Below are 25,165 nucleotides of genomic sequence, written 5' to 3' on the forward strand. Positions count from 1 at the left end.
TGGTGGTGGGAAGAAGGCTGAAGAACTGGGAAGGTAAAAAACAAACACACACACACACAAAACAAAAACTCCACACAACTGACTGTCAAAACTTTGTTTTCATAGTGCAATGTTCTAAAGAGCATGATCCTGGCACACTGAACAAAGAAAACACTGATTGAGAACAGCCAAATAATGCTTTAATATAGTAATCTATGTAGGATACCAAGTATTTTTTAAAAAGGAAGTGTCCTTACTCAATAATAAATTCATCAATAAAACAAATAAACAAAACCGCTTGAATTCAATTACCCAAACATTCAGTGAAATCTGAGTATTTTTAGTTGTAGAAAAAGGCCTGGGCTTTCTTGTTTCTAATCTAGTGGAGAAAATAAACCTAGAAACAATTCTATTGTAATCCAATGTATGCTAACTTTGGTTCAAAAAACCCATAAAGGAAAATAATTCCAATGAAATCACTATGTTTCTATAGAATTATTAAATAAAGTGAAATAAGACAAGAACATTAAAATCATTATACTGTAACTGCTGTTTTTGTCTGTATTTACCACAAAGCTACAAACGCAATGACAGTGAATAAGGATGGTGTTTTTTCTCCTAGTCAAGCAGAGGCTGGCTTCAATATTGTATTGAACATAGGTATTCAATATTGAATAAGTAAAAATTTTAATCACATAAAAATTCTAAAAAGGAGTCTAATAAAACTACAGAAAAGATAAAATAGCAATTACTTTCAGTAATTAGAAATAAAATAAAAACTTGATATTTATATCCTATTTACAGTATTTTAAAATATTACAAATAAGATTCTTTTTTTTTGAGACAGGGTCTCGATCTGTCCTGCCCAGGTTGGAATGCAGTGGCACAACGTTGGCTTACTGCAACCTCCATCTCCTGGGCTCAAGCGATCCTCCCACTTCAACTTCTCAAGTGACATGGACTACAGGCACATGCCACCACACCCAGCTAATTTTTGTAATTTTATTAGACAGGGTTTCGCCACATTGCCCAGGCTGGTCTCGAACTCCTGAGCTCAAGCAATCCCCCTGCCTCAGCCTCCCAAAATGCTGGGACTATAGGTGTGAGCCACTGTACCTAAGATTCTTATCTGATCAGTTTTAACTTAAAATTAGTAATGAAATATTTATAAGACCCTTAAAATAGCATTTAATTTGGATTAAAGATCAATTATTAGCAAGCGAAAAACCACAAAGAAGCCAATACACTGACATTTGAACTCACTTTTTCCACAAAGTCACAACAGGTTAAATTATATTTTACTACAATTTTATAAAAAGTTTACAAAGATGTGAAACATAGAAAACATGGTCCTTTTAATTTATTCAGATAGATATTAGAAATAAAAGCATCCTGGGCTGGGCACGGTGGCTCACGAGGTCAGGAGATCGAGACCATCCTGGTTAACATGGTGAGATCCGTCTCTACTAAAAAATACAAAAAATTAGCCAGGTGTGGTGGCGGGCACCTGTAGTCCCAGTGAGGCTGAGGCAGGAGAATGGCATGAACCCGGGAGGCAGAGCTTGCAGTGAGCTGAGATCGCGCCACTGCACTCCAGCCTGGCGGACAAAGCAAGACTCCATCTCAAAAAAATTAATAAATACAATAAATAAAAGCATCCTAAGCATGGTGGCTCACGCCTATAATCCCAACACTTTGGGAGACCAAGGCAGGTGGATCACCTGAGGTCAGGAGTTCAAGACCAACTTGCCCAATATGGTGAAAATCTGTTTCTACTAAAAATACAAAAAATAGCTGGGCGTGGTGGCAGGCGCCTGTAATCCCTGCTATTCAGGAGACTGAGGCCGGAGAATCGCTTGAACCCGGGAGGCAGAGGTTGCAGTGAGCCAAAATCACACCATTGCACTCCAGCCTGGGGGACAGAGCAAGACTTTGTGTCAAAAATAAATAAATAAATAGAAAAGCATCCTTTGAGAAGCAGTACAACACCTGGAGTAAGCCAGATAAATGTGGCCTCAAAATTTTGGCTCTGCCTCTTACTAACTTCATGAATATATGTCATGTAATTTCTTTGAGAATAAAGTGTGTGTGTGTGCATATGTGTATGTGTGGTGTGAAACAGAAATCAAAGTTCATTCCCCCTCATTTGGATATTCAACTACTCCTGCCCAAGTCACTGAAACACCCATTCTTCTCGTATAAGCTGCAGTAGCAACTTGGTCATTACGGATCTAAATGAGTAGGTCTATTTCTGGATGCACTACTCTGTTCCGCTGTTCTATTTATTTATCCTTGTGCCAACAGTTTTAGTTATTGTAGCCTTCTAAGTTCTGGTACCTGGCAGTATTAAGTTTTCTAACTTTGCTTTTCAAAATTGTCTTCACTACTTTTGCTTCTGCTTTTCCATTTTCATTTTTTGTATCAGCTTATCAATTTTTTTAAACCTAATTTTATTGATAGCATTCAATGTTTAGATCAACTAGAAGAAAGCTGGTATCTTTATAATAGGGAGTCTTTCAACCTAAAATACGGTATATCCTTCCATTTATTTAAGTCATCTGTAACTTCCGTCAGCATTTTATAGTTTATAATGTAAAAGATCTTGCCCTTCTTCCACTGGATCCATTCCTAGGTATATCACAACAAAACAACTCCAGTGAAAATATTCTCTATATTTATATATAGAGAATATATATATATATATGAAACAATTTTTCAATGCCATTCCAAGAGATATATGCTACTTTCATTTTTATGTTATTTGGCTAACACTGCAAATCTCTCATGAAGCACATCTGCCTGTATTTTAAAGGATACTTTTTGATCCTTAGGGTGCATTATAAGCATGGTGGAATGGTGTAAATTACAGGTGAATTCTTGGTAGATTAAAAGAATTTTTTATTTGATTTTTTGAGACGGAGTCTCACTCTGTTGCCCAGGCTGGAGTGCAATGGCGTGATCTCGGCTCACTGCAAGCTCTGCCTCCCGGGTTCACACCATTCTCCTGCCTCAGCCTCCCAAGTAGCTGGGACTACAGGCGCCAGCCACCACGCCTGGCTAATTTTTTGTATTTTTAGTAGAGACGGGGTTTCACCATTCACAGGATGGTCTCGATCTCCTGACCTTGTGACCCACCCGCCTTGGCCTTCCAAAGTGCTGGGATTATAGGCATGAGCCACCGCGCCCGGCCGATTAAAAGAATATTAAGAGTAACTACAAATTACTTCAAGTCAGTGTCTCCATGTGGAGGCTACTGAAAATTTCAGTGGGACGAACTATTTTTGTGCTGATTATGCAAAGTATAACATCTGGCTGCCAGGCATTTAATGCCAATGGAATCCCCACAAGCATTGTAACGAGCAAAAACTGTTGCCGCACATTTGCAAACTGTTCCCATCCTTGTGAAGTCTACCATTAGGCATTTTAAACAAGTGCCCCAAGTGATTCTGATGCTAAAACACAGAATCGGATCAAGTATTTTCTAGTCTTAAGTTTGTGATTATCTTATCTAAGTAAATTAACTGGTGAAAACTTTCTCAGAAGTTAGAACCACAATGTCACTGATGCTATTAAAGGAAAATAAATAAAAAATTAGTAACCCAAAAGTAGTACAACCAAGATGAAGACATTTTTATACAGAAAACCAAACATCACAAATTCTTCCATACAACTAGTAATATAATTTCTCCATAACATATTTCCTACTCATCAGCAAATAAATTACTTCTAGGTCTACCAAAGGGTTGTAGCTGCTTTTCAATTTATATTAACACAAGAACGTGTAAGACTCTGTTGAGAGTAGGGTGTGCTACTCTATACACAGTCCCTAAATTGCCTGCCTTAGATTAACAAGTATTCTTATTTCAAATAAGAAGTAGTACAAATATAACATGTGCTTAGACAGTATTTTTATCTAAATCTCAAGAATAACTAAACTGAGAAAGGAATCTAAAAAGCTGGTAATCCTATACATACTTTAACCAAAGAAAAGCTTAATTTATACCATCATAATGAGGTAATCATTAGATTCTGAGAGGCTAATTAGAATAATTTATATACTTCATAAAATTGTTCAGTTCCCTATAGAATAACATAATGGAAAAAGGAAGAATAGTATTAGGAGTCAGAATTGGACGCTAGCCTTAATTCTGTTATTTACTGGTTTGGGAAAGTCTCTTAATCAATTGATCTTTAATTTCCTCATCTTTAATGAACAAACCACTCTGACAGTCTATGCCAACAATTAGGATGAAATGAAATAATGAATATGAAGGTGCTTTAAAAAAAAACTATCAAATGCTATTCAGTTACAGAGAACTGTAATTGATAAAGGATAACAGTATTTTCAGTGAATGCTTCAAATAATTCATACTGTTTTCCGCTTTCATTAATGATTATATGTGAAACTCAGAAAAATGGCAGGTGACCTTACTAATTTTACTTCTCTGAATATTTTATTATAAGAGAAGCACAGGACTACGTCTGCCAGAGGCCAGCAATTATAACAGAATGATTCTAAAAATTTACAATATCTTGCCTGTTACTAAAATTTTCTGTAATTGGAAGAAAAGACAGGTTATGAAATTTTATAATCCACAGCAAACTAAAGCACAGCCATTTACTTGCTGAATACATGACATTCTTCAGACTAGATAGTCCCCTTTCTTTTTTATTTTTTTTTTATTTATTTCTGAGATGGAGTCTTGCTCTGTCGCCCAGGCTGGAGTGCAGTGGTGCCATCTCGGCTCACTGCAAGCTCTGCCTCCTGGGTTCACGCCATTCTCCTGCCTCAGCCTCCCCAGCAGCTGGGACTACAGGTGCATGCTGCCATGCCTGGCTACTTTTTTTGTATTTTTTTGGTAGAGACGGGGTTTCACTGTGTTAGCCAGGATGGTCTCGATCTCCTGACCTCGTGATCCTGCCGCCTCAGCCTCCCAAAGTGCTGGGATTACAGGCATGAGCCACTGCCCCTGACGATAGTCCCCTTTAAATACATTTACTGAGTTCAAAGCCCACGTTACACTTTAGCACCCTTTTTTCTTAAGGAAAAAATAGCCAGTTCAAAAATGAAGAGGTACAGGGCAAGAAGCCATTAGTTTGTCAAAACCTAAGTTACATAACAAAAATACAAACACTGCTTTATACCTACTAAGTTCCACATCAATCAAATTATTATGAGCATAAAGATTGGAGTTAAAAAAATTATCAACACTGTATTTTAAAAGTTTATTAGAAGAAAAAGAAGGAAAACAAGGAAAGAACTAGCCGGCTAGCTCCAGGTAGAAAAATAAGGCAATACTAGAAATAGTTAATGTTCTTCATAAGGAGTGAAGTATCTCCAAAAAAAAAAAAAAAAAAAAAAAAAAAAAAAAAAAAAGATGTTGACTTCTATCCTAGACAACGATGTATAAAACAACTGTAGGTAGACTGCCCCCCTCCTATAGATTAATACAACATGAGAAAATAACTCAATATTTAATATTGAACCTGAAGCCCAGAATTTTATACTGTTCTTTGCATTTCAGGGTAAAAACTAATCTCAAAACTATTCTCTCTCCAAGTTGTTGTCAACATGAAAACCAATATAAAGGGGCACCAAGGGGCCAAAGAAGGTGTAATTTTAGAATCAAAAATAGATATAAAATTGATGTCTTACACTGCAATGAACCGAAGCATACCAATTATCCCCAAAATCAACCCATTTGTAGATAACAATGAGAATAAAAACACGAGTCACCTTTAAAGGTTGCTGGGCATCAAAGTTATTCTGAAAGTAAAGGAAAGAATCATGCATTCTTCTGACTCTTACATGAACTATCTTTCAGGGTAACGGATGAGGGATAGTTGTTATTCTTTACAGAAAAGTTCCAGATAATAAATGAATAAAGAATGACACAATTAACACATCACCATTTTGCAATCTCTGGGAAAAAAAAGATGATCAAAGGCTGCCAAAATCATTAGGTGGATCAGGCTGGTCATCTCACAATGGAGACAACCAGACACGTGTCTCCTGATATGGTACAACAAAAAGTAACAGAACCCCATGTTGTCAAAATAAACCAGCCAACTCATAAACTATCTGACCAAGCCTCTAGATCAAATTCCAGTTTACAGGAAAGAGATATAGGAACATTTTAAATACCACTATGGGGAAGCAATCAGCAAAGTCAAGAGTGTGGGAAAACCAATAGGACTAAGTTGCTTCATCAAATAAATGGAAAGGGGAAAAAAAGATGAAGAAAAAACAATTACACATTAAGACATATCAAACAAACGCAATGTATGAACCTTATTTTGACTGTGATTCAAACGGAACAATTGTTAAAGACATTTAAGTCAATTAAGGAGATTAGAGTTAATAAGAAATTATTTAAAAACATATGATATACTGTAGTTATTGTTTTAGAAATAGAACCTCAGATATTACACAATAAAAAATGGAAGAATAAAATTATGTTTTCATGCGTCTAACTTTATTAGAATAAGCAACAGAGTTGCAAATTTGAACAAGTGTTTTAGATTTTAATGAAAAAATCAACACCCCAGAACTATGCACTGAAATTCTTACACTTCAATCAAAAAGTGATTACTAGTCATCCTGCTAAAAATATATGTGTTGGTTACATGCCTAGCTTAAAAAATGAAAAAAAATTTTTTTTGGAAGACAGCACAGAATGTTGCTTCTGGGCATTTTCTGTGAATCTCAAATAACTAACACTAACAAAGGAACATACTTTGGGCATGCAGACCTCAAGCTTTACATGTAACTGTAATGGTTCTAACATTCACATCTTAAAATCTCCCAGGAAAATAACCTGGAATTAATTCCAACCAATTCTAATGAGAATTGAGAGAACTTATCTCTATCTTATGATTTCATATTCTTGATATGTGAGATCAGTAAAATTACTTTAAAATATGCAAATTCCATTTCCATAGGTCTTTTATACCATCAGCCTTGAGACTTGCTTCATAAATAAATTCGCTTCATGGGTACATAATTAAAATACTTTTTTTTATTGGACAGCAGGAAAGTCTTGCATCATGATCCATTCATAGGGAGGTGCAGAGTAGATTATTTCCATGAATAGTATGCAAAGAGAACATTTATGAAATCCTTCAAGTTATTTTCAACCTAGTATGGGTCTATTCGTTGCTAACAATGTTGCCAGTCATACTACCACTAAAGCTATGGGAAATTGGGGGTCACAAAAAGAAAATAACACAGATAATTACTAATTTCAATCAGAGGTGTATTAAAATAGCAGATTTCAAGCTGAAGCTATGTTAGTCTACAACGCAGAACTGCTGGCCCAGTGGTGATTATTTCCCACAATTGACCAGAATTCCTTCCCTAAGCATCTATTAGGCTGGTTTCTTTACAACCTAAAGAAAGAGAAGCACATATCTAGACTGCTCTTTAATCACAGAGACATCTAAAAAGTCACTTATATCCGATTTCTAAGCAAGCTATGTAGAACCTATTTACTGCCATTTATACAGGCACTAAAGCACAACACAGCAGTAAGAGCTGAACAAGAATCTGATTTGAAACTTACCTATGAAAAGATGACAGGACATGACAAATAAAATCTTAACAATAAAACAGAAAACTATTATGATAGATCTAATCTTAGGTTTATTATGTTCCAAATTTTTGTGTCCATTTCATAGGCATGCCTTATGAAGGCGGGATGCCTGAGCAGTAATAACAGAAATCAGGAGCTGAGCAGCTCCTGCGACTAAGAATAGATAATAAATGAAGAACGGTATTAGGCTAAAGACTGGTAAATCTACACATCTAGTGCTGCAAAGTGGATCTTAGCACTCCATTTGAATACATTAATTGGTTGTGTATGTTCAGTATCCCCCAAAATCCTCAAATGAGCAAAGGCCCAGAATTTGGGGTGGAGGACCAGAGTCTTTAAAAAAGAAATCTAGTCCACTGTGTATGCAATAATGTAAATCAAAATGAACAGTGCAACAGATACCTTTGTTACATGGACATTTATTGTATTAACAAGTTTTTTTTTTTTAAAATAGCTATACCCATGTTAACTGGAGGGGGTGGTCAAATATGATCACTAACTTACAGTACATCTGCTTACAGTAACAACATTACTTTTTAAAACACAAGCTGATTTAAATCTTTCCAAATACGTAAAAGCTGTCAATAGAATCCCTCAGTTTCAGCTGAATAACTAGAATTATAAAAATTCAAAATAAAGTTTAAAAAATAATTTCTTTGACAAGATAGGGATTCATACACAGCCTCTGATGTCCAAAGCCCTTCAAAACATATTATCTGCATGGATAAATACTTCCTGGGGAAGGAAAAAAGGTAACCACCAATTTAATTATTTGGGGGTGGGAACAATTTTAATATACAAATATAAACAAAGTTCTCAATGCTCCAACTTCAGGGGTACAACAAGCCTAAAACATTTTTAACATATCCAAAAGAAAAGTATATGGCCTAAGCCCATAAGCTTCCTTAAGTGACAAATATACTAAATTCAAATTCACTGAAATAATTCTCTGGTAAAATGGCCAGGCATTGAAAGACCAAAGCAAAAACCAGTGTACTAACCTAGTTCAGTAGCTATGTAACTAATGTTTTTCTTATGGTGTGCAAATCTTTTGAGAGTGAAATTTCTCTTTCACTATTATGTTTAAATAGTAGACTTTTCAGATGCTCTAAAACACACAAATCAAAAGCACAGACAAGAAAAAACACACCATTATATTTCATAAAAGAAACATAAGAAACAATGGGGGGGGGTCTTTACCTTATTGTACATTAGACCCTCACTTTTAATTTTCATGAAAGGAGAACTTTTTCAAAAGACTAATATCTAAAAGCAAAAGCAATTTGGCATGTTTTATCCAACATTAAATATTTTACATATATTATAAACACACACACAAACACACATACATGTATACATACAAATAAAAAGGGTTTTGGGTTTTTTTTTACCTAAATGCAAACTGGATGAGGATCCATGTGATGAAAGTGATGGCGGTGGCGTAAGTGAATGTCCTGGAGTTTGGCTTGGCAGAGGCATGCCTATTGGACTTGGAGAGGAGGAAAATCCCAGACTATTGTAAAATGGTTGCCCTATGGGTGCTAGGCTGCTACTAGATCTTTTGTACAAGTCAGAGCTAGTAGATAGAGACTCTCTCCTTGTGGCACTACTACTTGCAGAACTGCCAACTGAAGAAGAAATAAAAAAAACCCTAATTACATACAGTGTTAACTGAATAAAACCTATCCCCAACTCTCGCTGGGCAATAACAGAAGTGATCACAATAATTATTTTTAGAAACATTTTGGAGAAGATAATTACTGTGATAACTATATATACTAACTTATTAATCATAAAAGGGTATAAATGCACCCCAATAAAGAACCAAATACTTAACAGAGCAGTCATATGTTTCATTATTTCACACATATTTACCACTGACACACCTGCTTACTGTGCTTTAATACCCTGGTATGATTTATAAACCCTGGAATTGCAAGTTGTCTGCATTAGGACATGCTAGAGATTAAATTCCATTAAGTTTAAATTCTGGTAGTATCCTCATCTCTGGAACCTGCTTCTTAGACGTTAACTCAATGCCAAGAAAAGATTATATGAATAAATAAAATATTAGTACATTTCCTTCACCATTCATATGTAATTTGTCATCTAGCTGTGTTCAAAACACAGCCCTTTAAGTCCATATTGGCCCGAATATTGATCAGTTGTAAAACAGAGAGACCAGCTAACTCAACAGTATTTTTCATACTACACATTCTCCCTTGTTCTCCAACTACATTACAAAATAACTCAACTTTTAGAAAATTAATAGCACTCATTGTTATCAAACCAAAGACATGCTTTCACTTATCCCACAGGACTCTTCCACTCCTAAGATGCTAGTACTGCCTCCTGAGCCCCTTACTCAAGGCTGATCAGGTTTTTGTCATTAGACAATACACAATTTCTCTTACTTCACATCCCTTAATACACTGCATACCGAATTTTTACTTAATACCAAATGTAACTATTATCCTTCTAATTCTTTTTTCTTTTATATAGTGCAGAAAATAAAGGCCATGTAGGTCCTGGTGAGCTATACATGCTTAGAAAAGCTAATCAAGATCTGGCTGTTAATCAACACCTGTCTGGATAATCAAATTCCACAGCATGCATCTCTAAGGGCTGTCCAAAACTCTCAGTTCTCAAGTCTCATTTAAAGCCCATATATTCAAGTATGCTTCCTTCCTATTTCTAAGCACTAGCCTCTTTTAACTGAATAACTTTTACATCTAAGAAAATTTCAAACCACATTTCTGAACCTGCCAAATACATTTTTAAATGACAAGCTCTATATTCGGACCAATATGGCAATGCTTTCCAAGGAATCTGTAAGTTTCTATTAAATCTTATTTAACCACAAGTCATATATATGTAGGTCATAAAGGGTATAAAGAAAAAAATTAAGAAGTGCACATCATGGGTAGACCAAGGTAAGAGTATAATACAGACAGAAAACTTAATTACGTTGATTTTGCCACATTCGAAATTCTATAGAGGGGTAAAAAAAAAAACAAAAACAAAAACACAGGCTTATGCTACCACATTAGGCAAAAGATTATAATGCTATTCAACCTTTTATACCAGCCAATGCAGTTTCTGAGACTGACCATGTTTGGTTGAAAATTTTACATTTTAAGATATCATAGTAAGAAAATACTAGAGGTGTCTATATGCATTTTTATTGCAAAAATGTATTATAAGCACACGTAATAGAACAGCTATTTTTCAGTTGGTTTTGGCAAAACTGGCAATGTATGCTACATTAACTATGCTAATTTAAAAGGACACTGTCAAAGTGATTTTTCTAAAATATGGCTACATTTTAAATTCCTATTTATTTCAGAAAACAATTTGACAATGAAAAAGACAACGGCTCTCTAATGAGAGCAGCATTATTCCCCTGACAAATAATCCAATAAACCAGTTTTGACATATGCAATATTATTTTCCTCCAAAAAGGAAAAGTCAAGCCAAACATTTAAAACTAATTCAGAAATAACCTTAAACATAAAGAAGCTGGCTCTTTAAGTTTTACTATATGCCTAAATTATCTCCAACAGTATGACTATGAGATATGAAACAAAGTGTACCTAAAATATCTAAGAGGGTAGACAGACTGCTAATCATTCATTGACTGTGAAAAAAAGGCTAAATTATAAACTTTCAATTGTAACAACTCTTTAAAAAAAAACAGGTCATAGAAAAGATGATTTAAATTATATGTTACGATGTTTAGGCTTCTTGGCCAACTGTATCATAAAATGGGGTATTTAACACTGTTAAACATTAATGATTTCATCATAGAGGTAAGAGAATGATTGTGTATGTTACTTATATATGTGCATACAGGCACACAGCCACATTATGTTTTAGAGTTCATATAAGTATGTAATTGCCATAATGTGAAAAGGCAGTAGGCAAAGTTGTAAGAGTCCATATGCATAGCACTTGAATAAACCCCTACAAAATGCCCAAGAGAAGGGAGATGATGGACTCTTTACTGGCATTCAGGGGTGGCAATCACTAATGCTCTCTAAAGCAAGGTAAAATGAAGCTCTTACAGATTGGAGTCAGAATTGACTAAGCCATGCTTGTAAATAACTGAGGCGTGAAGGTTAGTTTTGGGGAAACGGCATCTGTAGGGGACAAAATGTTCATGTCAATCAATTCTTGAAAGGGGGAAAGAGCCTTACCTAAGAAACAAATGGAAATTTGAAAGAACTGAGTAGGAGCCTAGAAATCTGTACCAGACCATCAGTGACATACTACGTGAGAAAGGAAACATGGGGTTTAATCAATGTTCTCTTTTTTCTGAATTATTTAGGGCCTACAATTTGTAATTTAGAAACTATTTCCACAAGTTTTTTATATTACTTGTTCTTCCAGTTTTCCTCAAAATATTCAGGATTCTTTGGAGAAAATGTCCCAATTGTATTAGAAACAAGGAATGAGTCCTATGGGAGTGCGTGAGGTGGACAAAGAGATACACAACTCCAAAAGCAATGAAAAAACTCAAGTATAAAAATGAAAAGATTTAACAATCCCCATGTTCACTGGATTTTCCCTCAGAAATTCTTATGAGCAGCCTTTATATAATTTTGTGTCAGTCAAATATGACATTCACTTACTGTATTTCATGACAATAAAGAAAGATTCTGCCATCTAAAAGTTTATGGCTGTTCTAGACCATCCTTCCTGTATATATGAATGATAAAAGTTCAGAAGACACTCCCTTAGAAAACTGGCAAGCATTGTTAATAATGCCTGGCATGTGTTAGTTCTGCCATTTTCCACACCAGAAAAGAATATAATTTGATGTGGTAAGAAAAGAGATAAGAAACAGATATTAAGGACTATAGCAAGTTATGTTATAGAAACAGAAAATTTCTTGAGGTCCAAATAGCCCTACCCTCATGAAGAAAAGGCTGCCAACTGCACCAATAGAACTGGGTCAGCTGTTTTTTCCCTAATGTTTCCTGAGTACTGTGGAAAACTCACAGAATACACCAAGTGTATCAACAAGAAGTCAACGTGGGACTCTTCTGATTTCACTTAGTTCTTCCTCTACCACAGGATCCAGGAACCAGTTCGACTGGGTCAATTATTTAGTGAAGCTATTTAAAATTTTGATTTCTTAAGTGTCATATAAAGCTAAGATACATGAATAGATACTCTTTTAAGTAAATTTTTAGTGACAAAGGCTAACTTATTTAACCTAAAAAAAGATAACCATACTGGTAGTTTCTTAGGGGATTCTGTTGAGAACATTTCATTATTTATACACACACATATGTATTTTTTTATATTAGGCCAAATTTTAAAACTGTAATAAACTACCAGCATTTAATAAGAATAAACCATCTAATAAGCACACAAAGATAACTGCTTTAAAATACCAAAAATTTAAGATGGCAAAATATTTACCTCCACAAACATTAATATTATGTAGTGAATGAAGATGAGCTAATAATTAGTGAATAATATATTGACCCAAATAACCTTACTAAAACAAAAATTACAGTAATCAATTCCTAGAGCCAGGGAAAAAGGAAATGTATTACATATGAGTTAAGAATAGGCTGCTTGTAATGAGTTAAACATTGGTGAGTGTTAAAAAGATTTGCAGGATACTTTTTTTCCTACAAAATTAAACCAGTAGTCCAATACTTTATTCCTGTCCTTCCTATACTACATGCTATTATTGCTTATTTTAATGTTAAACACACTCATATACCTCTTCCACTTAGCAGAGTATGCTCATCGTAAAAAAAAAACTTACCTGATGAACCAAATCCACTGAGGGCTGAGCCTATAGCAGCACCCAAAGAGTTACCACTTCCAAAGCCAAGAGATGTACTTCCAGGTTGACCAGGTCCATGAGAAAATAAAGAACTACTCTGGGAGCTATTAGTCAAAGAACTGCTTCCATAAAATGAATTAGATTGCAGATTAGTGCTTGGCTGCTGTTGCTGCTGCTGCTGCGGTGGCTGAGTGCCAATTGGCCGAAACAGACCATTTGTGCTGCCTGTAAGGCTACTTGCAGTTCCTCCAGCTGCTGCTGCCGCTGCTGTAAAATAAATTTCAGATACTTCTTTAAACCAGCCAGGAAATTATTCTGTATTTAAAAAACGAGATCTCAACACCAGAAAAATATTATCCTAAAAATGTCAGTTACACTTACCAGCTTGTGCTGCTGCTGAACTAATTAAAACAGGTGTTGGAGCCATTAACCGAACTGGAGTTCCAAGGCCAGTCCTTGCTCCAGGGCCAACCACTAAGGCACCAGTCTGATCATAATAGGCAGTTGGAGCTAATACTTGATAGCCTAAATAAAATAAATGTTCACTAATGAAAGCACTTATTACAAAAACATGCATATTTATTTCCCCCTGCATTTGTATTTTTCAACTAGAAAACACAGCTATTTGTATTATTACTATAAAATCCTCAGTTAATATAGGCAACACAACACATTTGACAAGGTCTTACTAAATGTATGAAAAAGTAATAGACTGTCATTAAACACTTTTTCTCTAAATTTTACTTAGGGGCCACAAAATGAAGAGGTATTTTCCTTAATATAGAAACTACAGGCTATGAAGGAAGGGCTGATATTAGAAAAAAATACCACCATTTAGTCCTTCGAAGAGGAAGGATTAAAAAAACTGGGAATAGCAAGGTAGAACACTGTATGAAATGTTTACTACGCAATTTCATTGAAGTTCAAAACCAAGTGCCTTATTACCAGCATTTCCTTAGATTTTCATTTATAACCATCTCTTTAAAAACTTAAGCCAAACATTCTATTTGTGAAGATTCTCAAGCTGGAGTTTAATTAAAAATCACACAGGCTTTAGTTTTACTGTAGCCTTAAGCACAAGGTAGGTAAATCTGCAATATTCACACCTAGTGGAGAATAAAGTTAACTTTTTAGCAGACTTTCTCAATGGAGATTCCCTGTTGAACCAAAAACACAGAAAATGATTTAAGTAAGTATTTTGTTAATTCTCCTAAGGATGATATATAACAAGCATCACTCTGGAATCATAGGAGAGAAGTTAACTATATACACTGTGGATACTTTAGAATAATAAGGCTTTATTCTTTTCTGGAACTCAGCTGAGAAAGGTTGCCTCATAAAGCAACAAAAACTGAGGCCCAATAACCTTACAACTATCAGCAAAAAATGTACTAGCAACTGTTTTTTCCCTTAAAGAGTGCTGTCTTGCTCTGTTGTCTAGGCTGGAGCATAGTGGCATAATCATAGCTCACTGCTGCCTCGAACTCCTGGGCTTACATGATCCTGCTGCCTCAGCATCCTAAGTGGCTGGGACTACAGGTACACGCCACCAGGCCTGGTTAATTTCTTATTTTCTATAGAAATAGGGTCTCACTATGTTGCCTGGCCTAGTCTTTAACTCCTGGGCCAGCGATCCTCCCGCCTCAGCCTCCCAACTGTGTCTGGCCCTTTAAGAAGCTTTTAAAAACATACACTATATTGAAATACATTCCAACATCAATTTTAGTCTTATTTTGTTAACACTATGCAGAAATCAGAGTTATAGTAAAATTAGTGATAATGCAGCATGAGCATTTTATTGCCTTTAAACACAGTAGGCTAAATTCAGCTCAAATATAATAAACAACGCTCAGATAAACACTTCACCTGTAAGACTGAAACTTCCACATATATATGTTGTTTTCAGTAAATACAGTAATTCTGACCAAGAATAAGCATTAGCACGCTGCTAATAAAACATCCACATTACTAGTAAATTTCAAGATGTACACACCAGTCAATAGTCTTAACTAGTATTTGTGGTCTACTCCTAAATCCAAGGCACACAAAAAATATTCTTGTTCAAAAACATTGTCATTTACTTAACATCTGATTTTGAATGAAAAATAAAAGTAAATCCATTTGGACATTTGGCTATAAACACTCTACTGACAAATCAAACAGCACTTAACTGCTACTTCACTAAATTTTGCATATATAAATTCCCAGAGACAAAATAACCCATAGTCAACTCATCTCTGAAGGCCTGTTCATTTACCTTCTAAATCTTTCCCAAATCTATCCATTCTTGTGATGATTACTTTCCTGTCCAACCAGATTATATGGTCTGCCCTTGCTCTTTTGTTCCGTGTCTATAACACATTCCCCACAGAGACTGTGGTCTGAGATTGATATTAAAAGATATCAATCCACACTCTTGCTCCAAACCTTCCAAAGGGTTTGAAATGAAAAGCAAAACTCTGAATATGGTCCACAACATGATCTGGTTGGTTCCTGGCTGGCTTTCTAGTTTTACCTGGTATCCATATACCTATTTTATGTTTTGGGAAAAATGGGGGTTCAAACTCCTCAGAGGCACCATGCTTCCCCTCAGCACAGGGGTTTGGTGCATTCTGTTCCTTTGTCACACAATATTTTTTCCCACTCTCATTCTGTACTTAGCTTAATTTTTCATCAATTCATCAATTTGACAAATATTTATCAAGTGGCTACCACATGCCAGGCCCTATTCTAGGTACTGGGATAAAGCAGGGAAAAATATCCTTAAAGGAGATTATTTTCTGCTTCAAGTGAGATAAATGAAAAATAAGTAAAAAGGTACGTTAGACAGTTTTACATATTAAAAGGAGAGAAAAATCAGACAGGGAAAGTGGAGAGAAGTTATTGGGCAGTGACAATAGTGTTAATAATTCGAAGCTAAGGGTCCTGAAGAATCTCCATAACAAGATGACATACGAGGAAAAATCTAAACTGAGAGAACTAGTGAAGCAGATATCTATAGGAAGACATTTCCAAATAGAAGGAACAGAAAGTAAGCCAGTACGACTGGAAGAGAGACAGAGGGAAGAGTAAGACAGGCAGCAAGGGGCCAGATCCTTACAGGTCACTGTAATAACTTGAGCTTTTACTTTGACTTCAGGCAGGAAACCATTAGTTTTTAGGAGAGGAGTGAATTACTTTGACGTTTCTTACTTCATTTACTTCAGTTACTGAAGTAACATGGTATGTTTGGATAACTTCAGTTACTTCATTTACTTCAGTTACTGCGTAGAGAGAGGACTCCACAGGGGAGAAAAAAGGGACAAGAAGATATGTGAGAACCCAGATGGAAAGCTAATCCAGAGAAGTAATTAGGACCAAGTCAAAATAGAAGTGATGGTAGAATAGAAAGGTAGTTGAATTTGGAGAGCCCTCAAGATTTGCTGAGATTAGACGTGGAATGTGAGGAAAAAAGGAGTCAAGGATTCCCGTTATTTTTTGGCCTAAGAATTGTAAGAACAGAGTTTCTATTTATGATAAAGATGGACATCATAATTTATCCAGTTTACATTTTCTAATTTACTATCATGAGATTGTTCCTAATAGCTCATGACCGTTTAATTTTCCTATTATTGGTTATTTATGCCTTCTCTGTTTTGATGAGTCTCTGAGGTTATCAACTTTATTGTCTTTTCAAAGAGGTGGTTAACTTCATTGTCTTTTCAAAGTAATTTCTGGGATAATTATTTTGTTTGTTCTCTATCTCATTCACATCAGCTCCCATTTTTATTATGTACTTCCTTCTACATTCTTTGGTTTCATTCTCTCTCTTTTTTTTTTTTTTAGTTTCTGGATAAATGCTTATCTCATTCATTTCCAGCCTAATGTTCTCATGTAATCATTAAAACCTATATATTCTCTTATGTTCTGTTTTTGTTCTAATCTACAAGTTTAAATATGTAGCATTTTCACTGTAATTCCATTCAAAAGCTGCTAATTTCCACTGAATTATTGTTTTATCTATGGCCATACAACCCTGATCATGCCTGATCTCGTCTGAATTATCTTTTTGCTACTGAGAAAGTCTGTGACTAAGGTTAGGTGAATGTATCAAGAGTGGGAAAAGGAAAAAAAAAAAAAAGACGTAGGGAAGAATGATATAGAAAGACAAGACATGGGGAATTGAAAAACAAAAACAAAAACTAAAAAACATGGTCCTCATACTCAAGAATTATGCAATCTAGCAGAGAAGGAAACACACTCCTTAATTCTAAAATGCCATTGACTTTAACATATGACATAGATCTAACAACTTCCCTTCAGAGTAACAAAACTCTCTAACTTTAAGACATTTCCCATCTACAATCACATTAAAGTAAGTGTTGTAGAATGGTGAAAATAAACCACAAATAGCTAAATGAAATGCAAGGCATACAGAAGTACTAAAGAAAGGTGCGAGTAATACGCCAAAGAGAGCAGACAAGGGAATAATTATCAGTGAATAAGCACCGGGAAAGACTGAGGAAAGCTTCATGAAAGGGACCATATTAAGATAAGAAGGAAAGTTAATCATAAAATGTCTATGGGCTGAAATTTTAAAAAGCAAACACTATATACACCAATTTTGTTTAAAATTTATAAAGGGGTATTTTAAGCTAGAAAAAAAAAAAGGAACATGAGCTAGGACTAGAGGCATAGAAGTACATGGTATGTTTGGATAACAGTATATGGTCTAGTGCATTAAAGCACAGGACTATAAAGGAATTCGAGACATTTGGTAGGCCTATAATCTCAGCACTTTGGGAGGCCAAGGCAGGAAAATTGCTTGAGGCCAGGAGTTCAAGACCAGTCTGGCAACACAGACACTGCCTCTATAAAAATAAAAATGACCATGAGGCAGAATGGTAGAGAACTGGTAAGTCATTGGATGTGGAGGCATAGAAGAAAACCAATAGTTACAGATAACTTTGAGGTTGAAGCTAAGAGTTTCTAGTTCTAAAGAATAGTAGAGTTAAGTGAAACAAGGTAAACAGTAGACAGGAAAATTTGGAAATGTGAGTTCATTTTCTGACATTTTCAATTTGAAGAGTGCCTGCAACATAAAAGTAGAAATGTTTGGTACAAGGACAGACATGTATGTATTAGGTGTTCAGAAAAGAATTCAAGACGCAGATGTAAACTCACAGGGATGACAGTTGAAAGGATTAATGAAAATATACTCTCCTAAGGAATAAGTGTAAAGGATCTCCATTTTTCCTATCTGAAACCAAAATTCAAAGAGGAAAATAACTTGGGCATGGTTACACAATAGCTATGTGGTGGAAATACAGCAAATCTAACTCTGAAGAAGGTAGCCATTAAGTCAGACTGTCTTTTATATTTAAGGATATATATAGAGGAAGCAGAGACTAATAAAAAAGCAATGAGAGGTGAAAAGGCTACCAGTGAAATACCACTCAGCAGAAAGGAGTTACAAAGAGTTGGACAGAGTCAACAGGGTGAACTGCAACAAACTGAGCATAAAAAGATACAGAGGAAATTATAGTTTGTAACTGTCTCTAACTTATATTAGAGACACTACAAAGGAATTATGGAGGCAGAATTTAAAAGAGGTATGGGGTAGAGTATAAATTTTGACTAATAGTCCATGAGAGAAGCAGAGTAGAGATAAAGCTTTTTAGGACTGAACAGGCAGAACAGCACAGTGGGTGGAAACGAAGGACTGGGAGGGGGAAAGACTTAAGATTCAAGATAGAAAAACAATAGCACACAAGATAAAGCAGAAGAGTTAAGAACAGGACAGTAACTAGGGATCTGATAAAGTACTGAAGAAAGCTAGAAAGAAGAGTTAAAGTATGAGCCCTGAAGGAACATCGATTTTCTCACATGAGCCCTTTTTAGTATACACATTAGCTTTATAACTATGTAACTATTTGGATATGGAAAACGAGAATTATTTCCTCGTCACAGTCTGGGCAGAATGAAGTAAAGAAGGCATCAAAGAAAGTTTTAGTGTGAAGGGATCATGTGAATAGCCCAAAAGTCACCAAAACATACAAATACAAATTCTAGTAAGGCCCTTCTTATGAGAGTGGTTTTTACATTTATATTTCTAAAAAGGGTAAGGCTGCGTGCAGTGGCTCAGGCCTGTAATCCCAGCATTTGGGAGGCCAAGGTGGGCAGATCACAAGGTCAGGAGTTCAAGACCATCCTGGCCAACATGGTGAAACCCCATGCCTACTAAAAATACAAAAATTAGTCGGGCTGGTGGCAAGTGCCTGTAATCCCAGCTACTTGGGAGGCTGAGGTTGCAGTGAGCCAAGACTGTGCCACTGCACTCCAGCCTGGTGACAGAGAAGCCCCTTCTCTACTAAAATTACGAAGTTGGGCATGATGGCACGCACCTATGAAGTCCCACCTACTCAGAAGGCTGAGGAAGAGGAATCGCTTGAACCCGGGAGGCAGAGGTTGCAGTGAGCCAAGACTGCATGCACCACAGCACTCCAGCCTGGGCGACAGAGCGAGACTCTGTCTCAAAAAAAAAAAAAAAAAAAAAAAAATTACCTATTTTTATCATCACTCAAAAGATATAATCAACTGTTTTTAGACAAATATAGAACAAAAGGTTGCTTTTTTCTAGAATTACTAACAGAATTCACTGTTGAACAGCAGCAAAAGAGAGGAAAAAAGAACTTTCTCAAAGAAGGGAAAGAAGAAATATGAATATAAAACTAAATTGTAAGATTGAAATTAACAAAATTAAGAGCAAAATACTTTGATTTTATTTGCTCAGTGGCTCATGCCTGTAATCCCAGCACTTCGGGAACCCAAGGCAGATGGATCACTTGAGGTTAGGAGTTTCAGACCAGCCTGGCCAACAAAGTGAAACCCTGTCTCAACAAAAAAATACAAAATTTAGCCGGACGTGGTGGTGCGTCCCTGTAATCCCAGCTACTCGGGAGGCTGAGGCACAAGAATTGCTTGAATCTGGGACGCAGATGTTGCACTGAGCTGAGATTGTGCCACTGCACTCCAGCCTGGGTGACAAAGTGAGACTCCATCTTAATTAAAAAAAAAAGAAGAAGAAATAAAACTATGAGCTGAATATAAAGAGCAAAGGTATTTATAAGAAATGAGTAATAGGGCCAGCATCAAGAGCCTAGGAGGATCAATGGGTTACAGGACACAGCAAATACATGCAGGCCAGAGGCACTCTCTTAATTCCAGGTTCCTCAGAGAAACTAGTAAAGCAGGAAAAATTGTTGTACTCCATAACTCCTCTCCCCGTTCTACATATAGCTGAAACCTAAGAAGAACCTAAAATAGTCTTAGTGGCCCTAAAAAACTCCCAGCTCACTTCTTTTCAGCCCAACATCCATGTGCCTAAAACAACTTCAGCTTTACAGTCCACTTCTCAAAAGTCTGCTTTTGCCAAGGTCTCTAATCCACAATGACTCCATGACAGTAGAATCCAGGAAGCAAAAATATATGGCTGGCGTATAAAAAATAAAATAATGAGAATGCCATCCACTGTACTACCATTTCTACTTCAGGGACAGCATGATGAAAATCTTCTCTTTATCCCGTGAACCACACAAGATGATAAATTCAGATCTTAGAATTCCAGAGAGGAATAAATGTAACTGAAATAGAAATCCTTCAAACAACATACCAAAGTATTTACAAGTACTTAATATATAAAAGAAACCCTCAATCATGCAAGTCATTTTTTCCAATACACTGAACGTATTTCTTAAATGATCTGAATAAAAAAGTAAACTGCATTACGATTAAATGGAAATTGGAACTCAAATATTATTAATAAGTAACCCACTGATATAGGGACAACCACTGATATACCAAACGTGAAAAAAAGCATACTTAAATCTTCAGAAAAGAATGGCAAGTTATGCCTTATCTATTGATATTCAAATATAGCTTTAAAGTTTAAAAATAAGTGCTGCATTTTTTTTCTTAGAAAACAACCTTTCTTCCTCCATTACTATTAGTGATCGTTTCACAAAAAAAGTACTTTGTTGCCCTTTCCCAAAAGTTGTACAGTAGCAATAGGTAGAAATTTTATACTATAATTTTTTTATACTAGGCTTTCATAGACACATTATCGACATTGTTGCTATTAAGTTATAAATAATAGCTTTAAATGCTATAAATGGGCTAAACAAAGTTAAACAGGGTTCAAAGTAAAAAACATTAGCTGCAAACTCTTCTGGTATTAACAACTATTCTTACAAGGCAGGAGTGGCAAATAGGTTCTGTCTTGCATACCAACTCTCAACAACTGTTTTACTTCTTGAAGCAATATACTAAAAATTCTGGGTTAGGTTTAGATAGATGTTACAAAAAATGGCTGCATTGAGAATTCTGATACATATTTGTCATTCCTGTCATTGACTCCCACAATCAATACTGATTTCAATTACTAGCATCCGAGTTCTAAATATTTTGTTACAGGTTGGCAAGATTTTAAATACAGTTTGATTTTTTTTCACTCTTCAGTGTGAGTACCTACACTTAACATTTTAAATCTATTCAAATTTCCACAAATGACCAATTGTATACCTGGCATGCCAGTAGCAAGACCCTGACCAAAAGCCAAAGTTGGATTTGCTGCTGCAGCTGCCGCAAGTGATTCTGCTTGCTGCCCTTGCTGACCCTGATTGGGAGTAAGAGGACGCTGACCTGCTCCAGCACGGAGAACCTACAAAGGTAAAACGATTTTCTTAAAATCAATATAAAATAATGAATAAGTAAATTTATCTTGGACAACTGTGTATTTATTACGAACAGCATTTGGATATTCTTTAAACATTTACATGCAAGGAAATGTAGATTTAGCATGAAAAATCACAAAATACATTAACATCAAAAACAATCACTAGCTCTTAACAGCTAGAACAATCTATAAAGCAACATGGGAGGTTACAGAAAATCTTTGGTTAATAACTATTTCTAATATTCGTGTTCTTTAACAAGGTAGTTTTTTAAAAAAAATAAATAATGAGCTTTTATTATTCTCAACAACAGAGAAGACTCCAGACTGTCTTCCACCTGAACTGAATCCACACTGTGGAGGACACAAGCTGTGGCTGGGCCTGGAAGACACGCCTCAGAGATTCCCTCAGTCCTGCCACCTTGTGGAAGATATTTCAAAAGAATGAATGGTAAACTCATGTGACCAGCAGGGAAGACAACATGGAAGAAACTTTCCTGCCTAAAATCAGCCTCTGTCCAGAGCTAGCACATGGAAGGAGACACTCCTTCCCCTGGGGTCACATCTTCACCGGAAGGCGGGTGGGAGCTCACTGCTGTGAGCCACATATCCTCCTCTCTCGGCCTCTCTATGCTGGTACTTTATCTGACTGCATCTTCCTCTGTTCCTTGGCTACAGTGTTTAATTCTTGAGAAGAGAATGTTGAACAAGTCAAGTCCTTGTCACCCTTAGTCAGAACTCTCATTTGACTTGGAAGATTTGTGCTTCCATTTTTTCTTCTCCTTCTTCCTTTACTTATGCTTTTCTTTCCTCCTCTTTTTCTTGTGTTTCTCTTTATTTCAGAGGAACTGGAGCTGCTCCCATCTTCATCTGAGGTAGAATCCTCCAGTAACTGTTTTAACTGCTGTATCCTTACATCCTTTTCATGTCTTTTATTGCCTCGTATGATGCCATACATGGGATCTCCATGTGCTGCTCTGAACTGCTCTAACTTTTGGTTGCCTTTGATTAAAAAAGGGCATTCTTTGTTGCCGTTTGGTGACCATACCATTTGCAATGCCAACCCAAGCATCCTTTAATCTTGTTGCTTTAGGAATGAATTTTCTATCATCAAGAAATTTTGAAGCAATCCAAAGAAAAGTAACTTCTTAACTTTGATTTCTTTCCCCAGTGGCATCCAAAGTCCCAAAGTCCTTTAGTTGGTATGTGAGCCAGAAATTCCCTGGCATGTTCATTGCCTGGTACATCTGGTATGCAGTCTCCTGGCTTAGTCTTATCTTCCTGATAAGCCCAGAAGGAGGTTTTTTAAATAAAAGGACTCCAAGTGCACGAGCTGCGTTGTGCCGCTTTTGTTTCTGGCGCCACTGTCCCGCAACTTGCCCAGGAGGTGGCCAAAATCCTGGCCTCGGCCACTTGATCCCCGCCTCCCTGCGGCTGGCCCCACGTCAGTGCACCAAGCCCCCAGAGCTCAGTGCTGTAAGACCTGTTGCTAACAGTTGGTAGTTGTTGTTGTTGTTGTTAGTTGTTGTTTAAAGATTTGTTTGGGAGCAGGAAGAATGGCAAAATCTTAAAGACTTTAAAATTAGATTTTTTTCTTTTTTTTATCCTTTGTTTTGGGACAAAGTCTCGCTCTGTCACATAGGCTGGAGTGCAATGGCATGATCTCAGCTCACTGCAACCTCTACCTCCTGGATTCAAGTGATTTTCCCACCTCAGCCTCCCCAGTAGCTGGGACACGCCACCACACCTGGCTAAGTTTTTGTATTTTTAGTAGAGATGGGGTTTCACCATTTTGGCCAGGCTGGTCTCAAACTCCTGACCTCTGCACCCGGCCTAAAATTAGATTTTATTAAAATTATTTTCTAGGCTGGGCACGGTGGCTCACATCTGTAATCCCAGCACTCTGGGAGGCCAAGGTGGGTGGATCACCTGAGCTCAGGAGTTCAAGACCAGCCTGACCAACATGGAGAAACCCCGTCTCTACTAAAAACACAAAATTAGCCAGGCATGATGGCAAGCACCTGTAATCCCAACTACCTGGGAGGCTGAGGCAGGAGAATTGCTTGAACCCAGGAGGCGGAGGTTGTGGTGAACTGAGATCACTCCATTGCACTCCAGCCTGGGCGACAAGAGCGAAACTCCATCTCAAAAAAAAAAAAAAAAAAAAAAATTTTTTTTCTAAGGCTGAAAACGGAAATACGAAAAGATTCGGCAAATAAAGTATGAATTTGTTATGAGACTGCTGTAGACCAAATGAAGTTTTCAGGATTCAGAAGCCTTAATAAGAGTAAAAGCTGCTTTTAAACATAATATTTTAAAAAGAACACAAGATTGTATCAAAATAAGGTGGAAACAGTCTGGTCAAGGTTTGCTATTCTGGAATACATAGCTGTTGTAGCAATCATATACAAGCATGATAAACTTAATCATTAATTTTACACTACTCAGGACAAGAGGGAGTCATTTTAAGTCCCTCTCTGTAAGAATCAAACACAGGTGTGTATATTTTAAGCTAATGTGACATTACGTTTGTCCAGAGATACAGATTAAAAAATAATTTATTAAACAATGAAGTGATATGATGTCCAAGGACTGAGCCAAAAACAGCTTCACCAGAGCATCTATTTAGAATCAAAATATATTAGACGAGGGCGGTGGCTCATGCCTGTAATCCCAGCACTTTGGAAGGCTGAGGTGGGTTGATAACTTGAGGCCGGGAGTTCAAGACCAGCCTGGCCAACATGGTGAAACCCCATCTCTAATAAAAATAGAAGAAATTAGCTGGGTGTGGTGGTGCACACTTGTAATCTCAGCTACTTGGGAGACTGAGGTATGAGAGTCGCTTGAGCCCGAGGTGGAAGTTGCAGTGAACCGAGATCATGCCACTACACTCCAGCCTAGGCGACAGAGTAAGACTGTCAAAAAAATATAAATAAATAAATAAATAAATAAATAACATATATTAAAGGAAATTCAGAATAAAGTTTAACTGCCAAGTAATACCATGGTGCTTCTTTGGTATAAATATAATGAATGTGACAGCCAGAATTCTGATATATAGTGTTTTTAGATTTATCAAGT

At 36.4% G+C, this 25,165-nt stretch overlaps 1 protein-coding gene across 15 annotated transcripts in view; it reads right to left on the bottom strand.

Annotated features, from left to right (window-relative positions):
- The window catches only part of PUM2 (pumilio RNA binding family member 2), a 105,469-nt gene that overhangs the window by 23,223 nt on the left and 57,081 nt on the right, over positions 1 to 25,165 (bottom strand). For 11 of the 15 annotated variants that reach the window (XM_038006607.2, XM_038006606.2, XM_038006611.1 and 8 more), the window contains 4 exons: positions 21,934 to 22,072; positions 13,756 to 13,899; positions 13,354 to 13,641; positions 8,963 to 9,199 (listed from right to left, as the gene is read on the bottom strand). In XM_038006607.2, the coding sequence (XP_037862535.1) occupies positions 8,963 to 9,199; positions 13,354 to 13,641; positions 13,756 to 13,899; positions 21,934 to 22,072 (808 nt within the window). The remainder of the gene's footprint in view (positions 1 to 8,962; positions 9,200 to 13,353; positions 13,642 to 13,755; positions 13,900 to 21,933; positions 22,073 to 25,165) is intronic. The other 4 variants (XM_038006609.2, XM_007971367.3, XM_038006610.2 and 1 more) reach the window with 1 other exon arrangement.

Source organism: Chlorocebus sabaeus, chromosome 14 (genome assembly GCF_047675955.1).
Source record: "Chlorocebus sabaeus isolate Y175 chromosome 14, mChlSab1.0.hap1, whole genome shotgun sequence".
Taxonomy (NCBI): domain Eukaryota; kingdom Metazoa; phylum Chordata; class Mammalia; order Primates; family Cercopithecidae; genus Chlorocebus; species Chlorocebus sabaeus.